At 45.6% G+C, this 15229-nt stretch overlaps 1 protein-coding gene across 1 annotated transcript in view; it reads right to left on the reverse strand.

Moving 5' to 3' along the window:
• The window catches only part of HADH (hydroxyacyl-CoA dehydrogenase), a 28544-nt gene extending 13531 nt beyond the window's left edge, over positions 1-15013 (reverse strand). The window contains exons 1-3 of the mRNA XM_069743872.1: positions 14841-15013; positions 1060-1188; positions 110-267 (exon numbers count right to left, since the gene is read on the reverse strand). Coding sequence (XP_069599973.1) covers positions 110-267; positions 1060-1188; positions 14841-14960 — 407 coding nt within the window. The 5' untranslated portion in view covers positions 14961-15013. The remainder of the gene's footprint in view (positions 1-109; positions 268-1059; positions 1189-14840) is intronic.
• Between the last annotated feature and the right edge of the window lie 216 nt (positions 15014-15229).

The raw sequence follows: 15229 nt of genomic DNA on the forward strand, positions 1-15229 counted from the left end.
AGAAGCTTCATGTACTGCATTTGTGATCCACTTTAGAGATCCTTTTACAACATGTACATAGTAATACTGGCAAAAGAGAATTAAAAATAACCATTAAAATGTGCCCTACTCTGGTGCAAATTTATCCAGTCTCTTGAATAGTTCACGTTTCACTTCCAAGTTCTCAATTATGGCTTCCACCACCAGATCAGTGCTGTGCACCACGGCCGCTGGGTCTGTGCTAGTGCTGAAGTTTGACAGGGTTTTCGTGATGAACTGTGATGCAGCCTGAAAAAGAGGTAAAGGGGGCACTAATAAGTTACACTGGACGTATACAAGAGGGGATCTTCATGATGTACCAACCTCGCTAGTTACAAGGGGGCCTGGTGGACACTAACGAATATTAGTCACCACTACAGCGGGTGAGAACTTCAAGGACTACAGGTGACTATGCTGGATATACGCTCTTTTTAAGCCCACACAGTCATGAAGGCCAAATGTTAATTTGTGCTTTACCGACTTCAATACTATTACATAAAAAGCCTGAAGTTAATTTTCGACTTAAATCGACTTAGCCCTATAGTCCCCAGGATTCCACCAATAGCCATCTTTTGAACTGTTATCAAAGTATGACAAACTGTGGTGGGCGAACGGATTTCTATGGAGGTCCTGATGACCACTTCGTCTTACTCTTTATGACGACTGCGCAAAAGCTGAAGCTCCTCCTAGCTGGTCTCACAAAATTTCATCTTTACTTTGATGTGGTCATAAATCAGCAGAGAAGCTCAGTTTAGTTCAGACATTTTTTACCACTTAGTGAAAGTTTAATAAATAAATAATTGCGTTTATTTTTTACTGCACTTAAAAAATGTTTACGTACAGAATATGGTAAAATGGACAAGTCATTCAAAGCTAAAAGTCATCCGGCAAATAAATAGAAATGAAGGTCTCTGTCCTTTAACCTGATGCTTTTGGAACGGGGCAACAAGAAATTCCTTATGAATATACGCAATGAGATTTTTCTTGGTGCCTCATATTGAAGATGATACATTAAGGTAGAATAAGATACCAGCATGTCACCTCAGGCTTGTCCGCAAACATCTTCTTGGTGACTCTTTTCAAGCTGTCCTCAATACTTTTGGCAGATTTCTTCAAGATGTCATCAGTTTGGTCCACCAAGACAACAGTGTGTCCGGTTGCTGCAGCCACCTGCAGATGAAATGCAAAAGGCCTCCAAACGTGAGGAACTTTATCATTACATATTGAAGGCACAAAAGTTACTGACGGACTACGATCACACACGCAAAATATTGGTAATCTAAAGCAAAAAAATGTAAATAGCGTAAAATTAAAAGCTTTTGAAAATGTACTGGAGCTCCAAAACCAGCATGGATATATTCTCTTATCCACTTGGTAGTGCATGGGATTTTCAAACTAACATTTCTAGTGTATTATCAGCAAGTCGCATCCCAAAAACCCACAACTCATCTTCTACCACTTCAAGTGGCACTTTTCTTCTTCAAATGGGAAATTCAGGGAGGACAAGATTGACCTCCATTACACAATCAGTGATGACTTTACACCAGAGTTCAAAAGTCTAGAAACAAGCTGGTAATCTACAGCGTTGTCAAGGTCAGCAGCACAGACTGAACTAAACATTAACCTGACCGTCAGAAGAAGCAGTGTCCCTGCGGTGTTTGATGGGCCTGATCTCCTGAATACACAAAAGAGAATAGTAAAACCAAAAACACTCAGTTTGAAAAAAATGTTGCAGTAATCCGCAAGTGCTAGTAAAAGATGTAAAAAACAGGGTATTTGGTTGATACGTTTTTTGCAAAAAATGTATACTAAGCTGCTCTACCAATCTTCACGGTATACCCTTATCAGAGCAGTCCTAACTAATGTATGCAATCCCTATCTGATGTATTTAAAAACCTGATCATCTGTATATAACCTGTGTGAACAGGGTTCAGAGAGGAAAAATCCATGTGTGCATACAGGGTAGAACAGCTTTTGTGCAGCTTAGTATACATTTTTTGCAAAAAAACGTATCAACCAAATACCCTGTTTTTTACATCTTTTACTAGCACTTGCGGATTACTGCAACATTTTTTCAAACTGAGTGTTTTTGGTTTTACTATTCTCTTTTGTGTCTTCAGGTTTCTTGGTGGTGTGTGAACATGATCATACAGACTTGTTCACTGTGCAAGTAGCCCATGTGTTCCTGTTCCCTGATCTCCTGAATGTCAGAATGATATGAGACGCATGTCACCACGGCACTGAGGGAGATTTTCCATGCATACAGTGTACACTCAGAGCTAAGGGAGAATCTTTAAAAAGTCTCAATTTATAAATCATACCTATACCATTTTGGCCAACTTGCCAGAAACTGGCACGAAATTTCCAAAAGTCACAACATTTCTCAAAAGAATTTTTTTAAGCTAGACTGGCATAATAATCTTTAATAATAAATCTTTATTTTTATATAGCGCTAACATATTCCGCAGCGCTTTACAGTTTGCACACATTATCAACCGGATTGCCCGGAGGAAACCCACACATACACGGGGAGAACATACAAACTCCTTGCAGATGTTGTCTAAGGTGGGATTTGAACCCAGGACTCCAGCGCTGCAAGGCTGCTGTGCTATCCACTAAGCCACAGTGCTACCCCTATGCCCCTGGCATAAAAGTAATTTGGTGGATCAAGGTTAAAGGGAACCTGTCACCCCCCAGGGCCTATTAAGGTAAAGCCACTTTCTGCAGCACTAAGGCTGCATTCTGTGAAGGTGGCTCTTATGTTTTTGATCCCTAATAAAGCTGAAATAATCACTTTTATAAATTGTGCACCATCCCTGTATTGATACGCCCCCCGGAAGAAGGCAAGCACCGAAACGCGCGTAGGGTTCTGAGCACATGTAGGTATATGGAGCCTCCAATATTACTGGATTTTACTCATTTTATCCACTTTTGGTATGGTAATGTGGTAGCGGTTTAATATTTACCGTCACTTCCTGCACTTTATTGTCTTACCTAGCACTTTCTTACTATAGTATTAGTTTTAATATTATTTGTATGGGCCCATGTGCAATTTAATTACCGTATTTATTTACACTGTGCAATATTGGCCTGGCTTTGCAATTTGGTCTGTAGCGATTACGGTACATCCACAAAAATTTGATTTACACATATTATTCAACATTTGTTCATACAATTTTTATGGTGTTTTTTTTATTTTTTGCGGCTATATATTTTTTGCACAGGTTTTGCAAAGATTTTTTTGCACAAATTCTGCACTATGCACTTTTGAATGGTTTTTATTATTTTTTTGGAAGAGTGCTGGTATATACCATATTATTGTGGAGATCTATATATTATTTTGTACTTTTTTGTAATATTTGGTTGGCGTCAGTTCATACTATTATATTGTGCCCATGTTTATCAGCTATATTCGATGATTATATAAATTTTTTTGAGAACAGGAAGAACTGCAGTGCCAGCACCCAGGGCGCGCTGGTGGGCGAGTAGGAATGCATACAGGGACAGAACGGAGGAGGCATTCATACCAGGACAGGGAAGGGGAAGGCACGCATACCAGCACAGGGATGAGGGGACAATACATACCCGGCTTATACTCAAGTCAATAAACTTACCCAGTTTTCCGTGGTAAAAGTAGGTGCCTCTGCTTATACTCGGGTCGGCTGCCGTGAGAGTTCACCGGAGTCCATCATCTGATCGTGATGCACTCTCACGGTACCGCAGTCATACACTGTGGGAGCGATTACCTCCTGTCAGTGTATCGCCGGCGATGGCCGGGTAGAGTAGTCACATCTCCCGATGTGACTGTCCTACATGTGAGATCGCCATGGGACACTCGGGATTACGTGGACTATGGCAGACAGGTGAATATATGGTTTATTATGTTTTAATTTTTTTTCTAGTAGACATGGGCATCCGGCATTGAGATGTGCATAATTTTTTTTTTTACTTTTATTTGGATGTGTAGTAATTATTTTACATGTATTTTTTTTTTTGTGTGTGAGCACAGGAGCCGGCTGACGAAAGACTAAGGCCTCTTTCACACTTCCGTCTTCAAAATCTGCACATGATCTGTCAAGATGTTGAAACGACGGATCCTGTGCAGATTGTGGAAAACGTGTGCACTGGGCCTGTCTTTCTGACGGACCCGTCGAGCCTATGTGCACCTGTTGTGTATGCGTCCTCGCAGCGGTTTTCGCTGCAAAAACGCATACACAACACAAACCAGGTTATAAAAAAAAATAAAAAATACTGGAAATACTTTACTGATCATGTGCACAACACTTCAGGATTGTCATTGAATTAGCTGGCATAAGGATTCCATAGAGTTTTTGGCCCATTTCAGAGCAGAAAAATGCTGATAAAACGCCCCAAACACACACTGTGCGCACATAGCCTTATTGACGAGTCTTGGAGTTCAGGCATGGAAGTCTTCAGTATTTAGTACTAAAACACAGACATCACTAGTACCAATGTTATTCATTTGGGCAGCGTAGGGGACACAGGGAAATGAGATAGATGGCCTATCGTAAGATACATAGTGGCCAAGATATTTTACTTTAAACTTGCACACGCTGCACCTCTAGGAACATGCAATGCCTTTACCTCATTAATGCCCAGCAGCAGGGGCAGACATACCGCCGCTTCAACCGATGCAGCTGCACCGGGGCCCTGAAGGAGGGGGGCCCTAAACAACTACTGACAATGGTTGATCCATCGAGACAGCAACAGCAGGAACACCATGAGGAGAGGCAGGGGGCTGTCATTTGCAGAAGGAGGGGGTCCTCTCTGCAATGACAGCGTCAAGGGCCCCTGCATCTCCTGTTCCTCTTGGCACCGAGGCTGACGAGTTGTGCAGGGGACGAGCGGTGCTACAGGGAGAGCGTGGTCACTGAGCAGTCTCTTTGGAGTTGGGGCTGCCCTACACTCCGAGTATCAGCCTCCATACATTCTGGCCAGTGGGGTGGATAATTGTGCTTAGTGAAGACATTAGCCACTATAGAGGGGGAGACCGGAGTGGGGCCCCTTATACATCGCTGCTGTGACACTTGTGCCCCACCCCTCAGCCAATCACAGACTCCACTTTATGTGCACTCCGGTGATTGGCTGACATTTGATAATAGACAGGTGTCTGCCTTGCCATGTTTTCACACCAGGCCCTAGTGGACTTCCTGAGCCATCCCTGTACAGGCCAGGTAAACTGTGTCCGGGCTCATTGTCTGGAAGCCTCTAATTACCGCACATCTTCTCGGAGAGAAAATATCATTATGTCCAGCAGGCAGTGCCATCACAGATTGATGCTGCTCCTTGTGAGAAGTCTGCAGCTGCCGGCAGTATGGGGGGTGCAGGAAGGTGCGGGCATCACTAGACAGGCAGTGGGGACAGAGGGAGAGGGAGGACGGACATGGCAGCTGTGTGCAGAGGCAGTGACAGGAAGCTGCTCTGCTGTGTCCCCAATATCCTGCAGACCACTCATGGCTGCTGTACTGGGAGTGGGCAGGTGTGTGAAGACCCAGACTGCTTCTGAAGACTACAGCGAAAGTGATGTCTGTAAACAGTATATAGCATATGTATCTGTATATAGAGTTTATAATAGTAAGAGTATGGTATATGGAGTATGTAAGTGGTATATAATGTATATATAGTGTACATGACTGTATATGGTATACAGAATATGGAATATTGTGTAGTGTATTACACAGGCTAGAGTGTATGTACAGTAGACTGTCTCTGTAGGTACACACGTGCATGTGGATATAGTGTGTGTGTACGCATGTCTGCTCAGGCCTGGGTTGATGGCAGATTTACAGTGGGCCACTGTTTTTTTTCTTGAAGTGTCATCGCAGATTTTTTTTTCACATCTTTGTTGCTGCTGTTTTTGATTAAAAAAAAAAAAAAAAATTTGTATTGAATAAACTAGTGAGTGATGTCCAAATAGAATCCGCCTGAAGGATGGTCACTTCTTTTAACCTCTTGGCGTCTTTGAAATCCCAAAGCTAAAAGGTCTGAAGATTTGCACAGCAAGTGGTTTAAAATTGCAGCGCATATGTTCATTCATTTTAGTACTTTTTCAGGTTATGGAGCATATTTGTCTGAAAAACGTGTGCACGTGCCGTATCAGAGAATGCTACACCAAGTCATTGTATGCCTCTGCTATATCGCAGCCCAGGACTGAGGGCACACAAGCAAGGTGACGCCACAAGCAAGATGCCAGAAATCCAAATCATTCTATTTGCAACTTGCTTGTCATAATCATGGCACCTTGTGGGTTGCAATGTAGCAATGGCATAGAATGATCATTGGCCGTGTGTCTCAGTCACTGAGTGGCCCCAGTCTAATGTCACATGTGTGAACGCTGGACATGCATTGTACAGTGATGGGGCACAGACCCTGATCCTGCCCTAACAGTGGGGTCCGCCATCACATGCTGCCCTCAGCCTTTTTACCCCTTGGGGAATAGTATCAGTTGCTGCTGCACCAACGTGGCTAGAAAGAACGGGAGCCACCTCTGTCACACAGGACAGCAGACTGTTGGCAGCTCTGCAACCTTATCATACAATCATTTTTTAACCCCTTCCCGACCCATGACGCCACGTAGGCGTCATGAAAGTCGGTGCCAATCCGACCCATGACGCTTATGTGGCGTCATGGAAAGATCGCGTCCCTGCAGGCCGGGTGAAAGGGTTAACTCCCATTTCACCCGATCTGCAGGGACAGGGGGAGTGGTAGTTTCGCCCAGGGGGGGGTGGCTTCACCCCCCCCCCCCCCCCCCCGTGGCTACGATCGCTCTGATTGGCTGTTGAAAGTGAAACTGCCAATCAGAGCAATTTGTAATATTTCACCTATTATAACTGGTGAAATATTACAATCCAGCCATGGCCCATGCTGAAATATCATCGGCCATGGCTGGAAATACTAATGTGCCCCCACCCCACCCCACCGATCACCCCCCCAGACCCCCGATCTGGCCGGTACACTGCTCCGGCTCCCCTCCGTCCAGTGCTCCGCTCCCCCCCGTGCTCTTGTCCGCTCCCCCCGTGCTCCAATCACCCCCCCGTGCTCCAATCACCCCCCCGGTGCTCCGTTCCACCCCCCCCGTGCTCCGATTCCCCCCCCCACCCCATCATACTTACCGATCCAGCCGGGGTCCCGTCCGTCTTCTCCCTGGGCGCCGCCATCTTCCAAAATGGCGGGCGCATGCGCAGTGCGCCCGCCGAATCTGCCGGCCGGCAGATTCGTTCCAAAGTGCATTTTGATCACTGAGATATAATCTATCTCAGTGATCAAAATAAAAAAAATAATAAATGACCCCCCCCCCCCCCCCCCCTTTGTCACCCCCATAGGTAGAAACAATAAAAAAATAAAGAAATTTTTTTTTTTCCACTAATGTTAGAATAGGGTTAGGGGTAGGGTATGTGCACACGTATTCTGGTCCTCTGCAGATTTTTCCGCTGCGGATTTGATAAATCCGCAGTGCTAAACCGCTGCGGATTTATGGCGGATTTACCGCGTTTTTTTCTGCGCATTTCACTGCGGTTTTACAACTGCGATTTTCTATTGGAGCAGTTGTAAAACCGCTGCGGAATCCGCACAAAGAAGTGACATGCTGCGGAATGTAAACCGCTGCGGAATGTAAACCGCTGCGGAATGTAAACCGCTGCGGAATGTAAACCGCTGCGGAATGTAAACCGCTGCGGAATGTAAACCGCTGCGGAATGTAAACCGCTGCGGAATGTAAACCGCTGCGGAATGTAAACCGCTGCGGAATGTAAACCGCTGCGGAATGTAAACCGCTGCGGAATGTAAACCGCTGCGGAATGTAAACCGCTGCGGAATGTAAACCGCTGCGGAATGTAAACCGCTGCGGAATGTAAACCGCTGCGGAATGTAAACCGCTGCGGAATGTAAACCGCTGCGGAATGTAAACCGCTGCGGAATGTAAACCGCTGCGGAATGTAAACCGCTGCGGAATGTAAACCGCTGCGGAATGTAAACCGCTGCGGAATGTAAACCGCTGCGGAATGTAAACCGCTGCGGAATGTAAACCGCTGCGGAATGTAAACCGCTGCGGAATGTAAACCGCTGCGGAATGTAAACCGCTGCGGAATGTAAACCGCTGCGGAATGTAAACCGCTGCGGAATGTAAACCGCTGCGGAATGTAAACCGCTGCGGAATGTAAACCGCTGCGGAATGTAAACCGCTGCGGAATGTAAACCGCTGCGGAATGTAAACCGCTGCGGAATGTAAACCGCTGCGGAATGTAAACCGCTGCGGAATGTAAACCGCTGCGGAATGTAAACCGCTGCGGAATGTAAACCGCTGCGGAATGTAAACCGCTGCGGAATGTAAACCGCTGCGGAATGTAAACCGCTGCGGAATGTAAACCGCTGCGGAATGTAAACCGCTGCGGAATGTAAACCGCTGCGGAATGTAAACCGCTGCGGAATGTAAACCGCTGCGGAATGTAAACCGCTGCGGAATGTAAACCGCTGCGGAATGTAAACCGCTGCGGAATGTAAACCGCTGCGGAATGTAAACCGCTGCGGAATGTAAACCGCTGCGGAATGTAAACCGCTGCGGAATGTAAACCGCTGCGGAATGTAAACCGCTGCGGAATGTAAACCGCTGCGGAATGTAAACCGCTGCGGAATGTAAACCGCTGCGGAATGTAAACCGCTGCGGAATGTAAACCGCTGCGGAATGTAAACCGCTGCGGAATGTAAACCGCTGCGGAATGTAAACCGCTGCGGAATGTAAACCGCTGCGGAATGTAAACCGCTGCGGAATGTAAACCGCTGCGGAATGTAAACCGCTGCGGAATGTAAACCGCTGCGGAATGTAAACCGCTGCGGAATGTAAACCGCTGCGGAATGTAAACCGCTGCGGAATGTAAACCGCTGCGGAATGTAAACCGCTGCGGAATGTAAACCGCTGCGGAATGTAAACCGCTGCGGAATGTAAACCGCTGCGGAATGTAAACCGCTGCGGAATGTAAACCGCTGCGGAATGTAAACCGCTGCGGAATGTAAACCGCTGCGGAATGTAAACCGCTGCGGAATGTAAACCGCTGCGGAATGTAAACCGCTGCGGAATGTAAACCGCTGCGGAATGTAAACCGCTGCGGAATGTAAACCGCTGCGGAATGTAAACCGCTGCGGAATGTAAACCGCTGCGGAATGTAAACCGCTGCGGAATGTAAACCGCTGCGGAATGTAAACCGCTGCGGAATGTAAACCGCTGCGGAATGTAAACCGCTGCGGAATGTAAACCGCTGCGGAATGTAAACCGCTGCGGAATGTAAACCGCTGCGGAATGTAAACCGCTGCGGAATGTAAACCGCTGCGGAATGTAAACCGCTGCGGAATGTAAACCGCTGCGGAATGTAAACCGCTGCGGAATGTAAACCGCTGCGGAATGTAAACCGCTGCGGAATGTAAACCGCTGCGGAATGTAAACCGCTGCGGAATGTAAACCGCTGCGGAATGTAAACCGCTGCGGAATGTAAACCGCTGCGGAATGTAAACCGCTGCGGAATGTAAACCGCTGCGGAATGTAAACCGCTGCGGAATGTAAACCGCTGCGGAATGTAAACCGCTGCGGAATGTAAACCGCTGCGGAATGTAAACCGCTGCGTTTCCGTGCAGTTTTTCCGCAGCATGTGTACAGCGATTTTTGTTTCCCGTAGGTTTACATTGAACTGTAAACTCATGGGAAACTGCTGCGGATCCGCAGCGTTTTCCGCAGCGTGTGCACATACCTTTAGAATTAGGCCATGTGCACACGGTGCGGATTTGGCTGCGGATTGGCCGCCGCGGATTCGCAGCAGTGTTCCATCAGGTTTACAGTACCATGTAAACATATGAAAAACCAAATCCGCTGTGCCCATGGTGCGGAAAATACCGCGCGGAAACGCTGCGTTGTATTTTCCGCAGCATGTCAATTCTTTGTGCGGATTCCGCAGCGTTTTACACCTGTTCCTCAATAGGAATCCGCAGGTGAAATCCACACAAAAAACACTGGAAATCCGCGGAAAATCCGCAGGTAAAACGCAGTGCCTTTTACCCGCGGATTTTTCAAAAATGGTGCGGAAATATCTCACACGAATCCACAACGTGGGCACATAGCCTTAGGGTTGGAATTAGGGTTGTGGTTAGGGTTGTGATTAGGGTTATGGCTACAGTTGGGGTTAGGCGTGTGGGGGGGTTAGTGTTGGAGTTAGAATTGAGGGGTTACCACTGTTTAGGCACATCAGGGGTCTCCAAACGCAACATGGCGCCACCATTGATTCCAGCCAATCTCGTATTCAAAAAGTCAAATGGTGCTCCCTCACTTCCGAGCCCTGACGTGTGCCCAAACAGTGGTTTACCCCCACATATGGGGTACCAGCATACTCAGGACAAACTGCGCAACAATTACTGGGGTCCAATTTCTCCTGTTACCCTTGTGAATCTAAAAAATTGCTTGCTAAAACATAATTTTTGAGGAAAGAAAAATGATTTTTTATTTTCACGGCTCTGCATTATAAACTTCTATGAAGCGCTTGGGGGTTCAAAGTGCTCACCACACATCTAGATAAGTTCCTTTCGGGGTCTAGTTTCCAAAATGGGGTCACTTGTGGGGGGTTTCTACTGTTAAGCCACATCAGGGGCTCTGCAAACACAACGTGACGCCCACAGAGCATTCCATCAAAGTCTGCATTTCAAAACGTCACTACTTCACTTCCGAGCCCCGCCATGTGCCCAAACAGTGATTTACCCCCACATATGGGGTATCAGCGTACTCAGGAGAAACTGGACAACAACTTTTGGGGTCAAATTTCTCCTGTTACCTTTGGGAAAATAAAAAATTGCAGGCTAAAAGATCATTTTTGAGAAAATAATTTTTTATTTTCATGGCTCTGCGTTATAAACTTCTGTGAAGCACTTGAGGGTTCAAAGTCCTCACCACACATCTAGATTAGTTCCTTTGGGGGTCTAGTTTCCAAAATGGTGTCATTTCTGGGGGATCTCCAATGTTTAGGCACACAGGGGCTCTCCAAACGTGACATGGTGTCCGCTAATGATTGGAGCTAATTTTCCATTTAAAAAGCCAAATGGCGTGCCATCCCTTCCGAGCCCTGCCGTGCGACCAAACAGTGGTTTACCCCCACATATGGGGTATCAGCGTACTCAGGACAAACTGGACAACAATATTTGGGGTCCAATTTCTCCTATTATCCTTGGCAAAATAGGAAATTCCAGGCTAAAAAAATCATTTTTGAGGAAAGAAAAATTATTTTTTATTTTCATGGCTCTGCGTTATAAACTTCTGTGAAGCACCTGGGGGTTTAAAGTGCTCAATATGCATCTAGATAAGTTCCTTGGGGGGTCTAGTTCCCAAAATGGGGTCACTTGTGGGGGAGCTCCAATGTTTAGGCACACAGGGGCTCTCCAAACGCGACATGGTGTCCGCTAACAATTGGAGCTAATTTTCCATTCAAAAAGTCAAATGGCGCGCCTTCCCTTCCGAGCCCTGCCGTGTGCCCAAACAGTGGTTTACCCCCACATATGAGGTATCGACGTACTCGGGAGAAATTGCCCAATAAATTTTATGATCCATTTTATCCTACTGCCCATGTGAAAATGAAAAAATTGAGGCGAAAATAATTTTTTTGTGAAAAAAAAGTACTTTTTCATTTTTACAGATCAATTTGTGAAGCACCTGAGGGTTTAAAGTGCTCACTAGGCATCTAAATAAGTTCCTTGGGGGGTCTAGTATCCAAAATGGGGTCACTTGTGGGGGAGCGCCAATGTTTAGGCACACAGGAGCTATCCAAACGCGACATGGTGTCCGCTAACGATGGAAATAATTTTTCATTCAAAAAGTCAAATGGCAATCCTTCCCTTCCGAGCCTTACCATGTGCCCAAACAGTGGTTTACCCCCACATGTGAGGTATCAGTGTACTCAGGAGAAATTGCCCAACACATTTTAGGATCCATTTTATCCTGTTGCCCATGTGAAAATGAAAAAATTGAGGCTAAAAGAATTTTTTTGTGAAAAAAAAGTACTTTTTCATTTTTACAGATCAATTTGTGAAGCACCTGAGGGTTTAAAGTGCTCACTATGCATCTAGATAAGTTCCTTGGGGCGTCTAGTTTCCAAAATGGGGTCACTTGTGGGGGAGCTCCAATTTTTAGGCACACGGGGGCTCTCCAAACGTGACATGGTGTCCACTAAAGAGTGGAGCCAATTTTTGATTCAAAAAGTCAAATGGCGCTCCTTCCCTTCCAAGCCCTGCCGTGCGCCCAAACAGTGGTTTACCCCCACATATGAGGTATCAGCGTACTCAGGACAAATTGGACAACAACTTTCGTGGTTCAGTTTCTCCTTTTACCATTGGGAAAATAAAAAAATTGTTGCTAAAAGATAATTTTTGTGACTAAAAAGTTAAATGTTCATTTTTTCCTTCCATGTTGCTTCTGCTGCTGTGAAGCACCTGAAGGGTTAATAAACTTCTTGAATGTGGTTTTGAGTACCTTGAGGGGTGCAGTTTTTAGAATGGTGTCACTTTTGGGTATTTTCAGCCATATAGACCCCTCAAACTGACTTCAAATGTGAGGTGGTCCCTAAAAAAAATGGTTTTGTAAATTTCGTTGTAAAAATGACAAATCGCTGGTCAAATTTTAACCCTTATAACTTCCTAACAAAAAAAAATTTTGTTTCCAAAATTGTGCTGATGTAAAGTAAACATGTGGGAAATGTTATTTATTAACTATTTTGTGTCACATATCTCTCTGGTTTAACAGAATAAAAATTCAAACTGTGAAAATTGCGAAATTTTCAAAATTTTCGCCAAATTTCCGTGTTTATCAGAAATAAATGCAGAATTTATTGACCTAAATTTACCACTAACATGAAGCCCAATATGTCACGAAAAAACAATCTCAGAACCGCTAGGATCCGTTGAAGCGTTCCTGAGTTATTACCTCATAAAGGGACACTGGTCAGAATTGCAAAAAACGGCAAGGTCTTTAAGGTCAAAATAGGCTGGGTCATGAAGGGGTTAAAGGCGCAACCCCTTTAATTGGAAGCTTTTAGCTAATTCTACCCCCTCTGCCAAACTTATGACGTTTGTCAAAATAAATCCTTAACCGTATTAAACAAAAACGCTGATCTGCTGCAGAGGAAGCCACTTTACAAGTGGTACGCAGATGAGTTTGCAAGTGCTCTGGGTGGGATACAGCACTTCCACTGGCTCAGCTCCATTTTGCACCTAAGCAGCTTTTTCTGCGTGCGCTTTTATGGTCTCTTGTGCATGCTGATAAACTTTATTTCCCCCTCAAAAAACATGATGCAACTTCCAAAACTCGCAGCAAAACCTGATGCCTGCATTTTTTGCTGCATTGTTGCCACATTGCTTTCTATGGGTTAAAAAAAAAACACTGCAAAAAAGCTGAAAGAAGTGACACGCTGAGGTGTTAGAAAACGCAGCAGTTTTCCAATTCAGTGAGGAAAAAAAAAAATGAATAATATGTGTGCAGGAGATTTCTGAAATCTCATCGCTTTCGCTGGTCCTGTAAACGGCAGCTTACAATTTGCATTAAAAAAAGCAGTGAAAATGCAACGTGTGAAGAGAACCCAACTCTGCCCATATTATATCCTGAGTACACAAGTTGTGTGTTATATTCTGTCACATACAGAACTTCAGGTTATTGCTGAGGTTTGATACTTGTGTTCTATCCTTCTATGTGTTTCCATAACATCATTGTGGCATGGAGGTGCCCATACTTAATTCTCACTCAGGGGCGCTCTGCAGTCCGTGTCCGCCATCTTCTCTCCACTTTACCATACATGACGCCATTAGACCCCCAGCCAGTCCGGGTATTTGATGTGTTTATCTCACGCACACCTGATAATACTAAGGCTGGCTTCATATTTACGCTTGTGTCCGCAGCGTTTCTGACACATATGTCCGCATGTGTCTTGATTTCATATCTTTCACATTGTAGACCCAGGACAACGCATTACAGTCTATGGGAACGCAAGGACATGCATTCACTTGCGTTTGCACAAGGGTCTATATACAGAAATCCCATCAGCCACACCCATTGGGCGTGGCTTGTGTCAAGGAAATTCTGAAAAATCTTTACGCATGCGCATAAAAAGTACAAACCCATGCATGCACACGTTGCTTTTTTTTATCCATCATGTGTAAGTTCATGCGGATAAAACACAGCGTTATCATGCGTTAGGTTATGAAACGCTGCAGACTCAAACGCAAATGTGAACCTAGCCTTAGCGCTTCACTATTATATCGGGTGTGCGTGACACAGCACCGCTGCTCAGGATACATTCTATTCAAATAAAGTGCAAAAAAGAAAAGCTTGTAGAACATTTTTTGGGCCCAGAACACCAACATTAAACATTTTTTAACGTTACAGAACGAAAAAAAAAATTGCCACCACTTAAAGGGAACCTGTCACCCCCAAAATGGAAGGGGAGCTAAGCCCACTGGCATCAGGGGCTTATCTACAGTACTCTGGAATGATGTAGATAAGCCCCTGATGACGGTGGACTTAGCTCCTCTTCCATTTTGGGGGTGACAGGTTCCCTTTAAGTGAGAGGTGTTAGTGAAGAGCCGCTTCCATCCCACTCGCCAATACATGGATGGGGCAGATAGCACATGTGCCAACAGGGACAATGGCGGGCACTAATGTCAGAGCCTGTCAGCAGCTCCGCACAGACCTCCCCGTGCACGGACAGCCGGCAGCATTGATAGACATTACCTCAGATCCGCCTCACAGGGCAGTACCCAGCGTGCAGTGTGAACACACCACTCACCTGCGCTATCCCGGCCCCCATCAGGCCTCCTCCGATCACCGTCACATGCTTAACATTCAGCTTCTTGGCGGCGCTGGAGGACATACATCTCGCTATCAGCTGCCGGCTGGCGGAGGCCATGACTGCTCGTGCCGCTGAAGGACAAGCACCTGACGGTAATGACAGCGAGTGACGTCAGCACAGAGCGCCGGGAACCGGGCCTATAGGAGAGGACCGAGTCATGTGACCAAAGGGGGAGGGGCCAAGTATAGCTCTGACAGGGAGTCGGCTAGTTACACTCACACACACTGATGAGAGCTGTGGTGGAAAGAAATGAGAGGCTGAGATAGAACTAGCGGTCTGTAAGGATGAAGATGGGGCATAGGGAGCAGTCTGTAAGGATGAAGATG

The sequence above is a fragment of the Ranitomeya imitator genome, chromosome 1 (assembly GCF_032444005.1).
Source record: "Ranitomeya imitator isolate aRanImi1 chromosome 1, aRanImi1.pri, whole genome shotgun sequence".
Taxonomy (NCBI): Eukaryota; Metazoa; Chordata; class Amphibia; order Anura; family Dendrobatidae; genus Ranitomeya; species Ranitomeya imitator.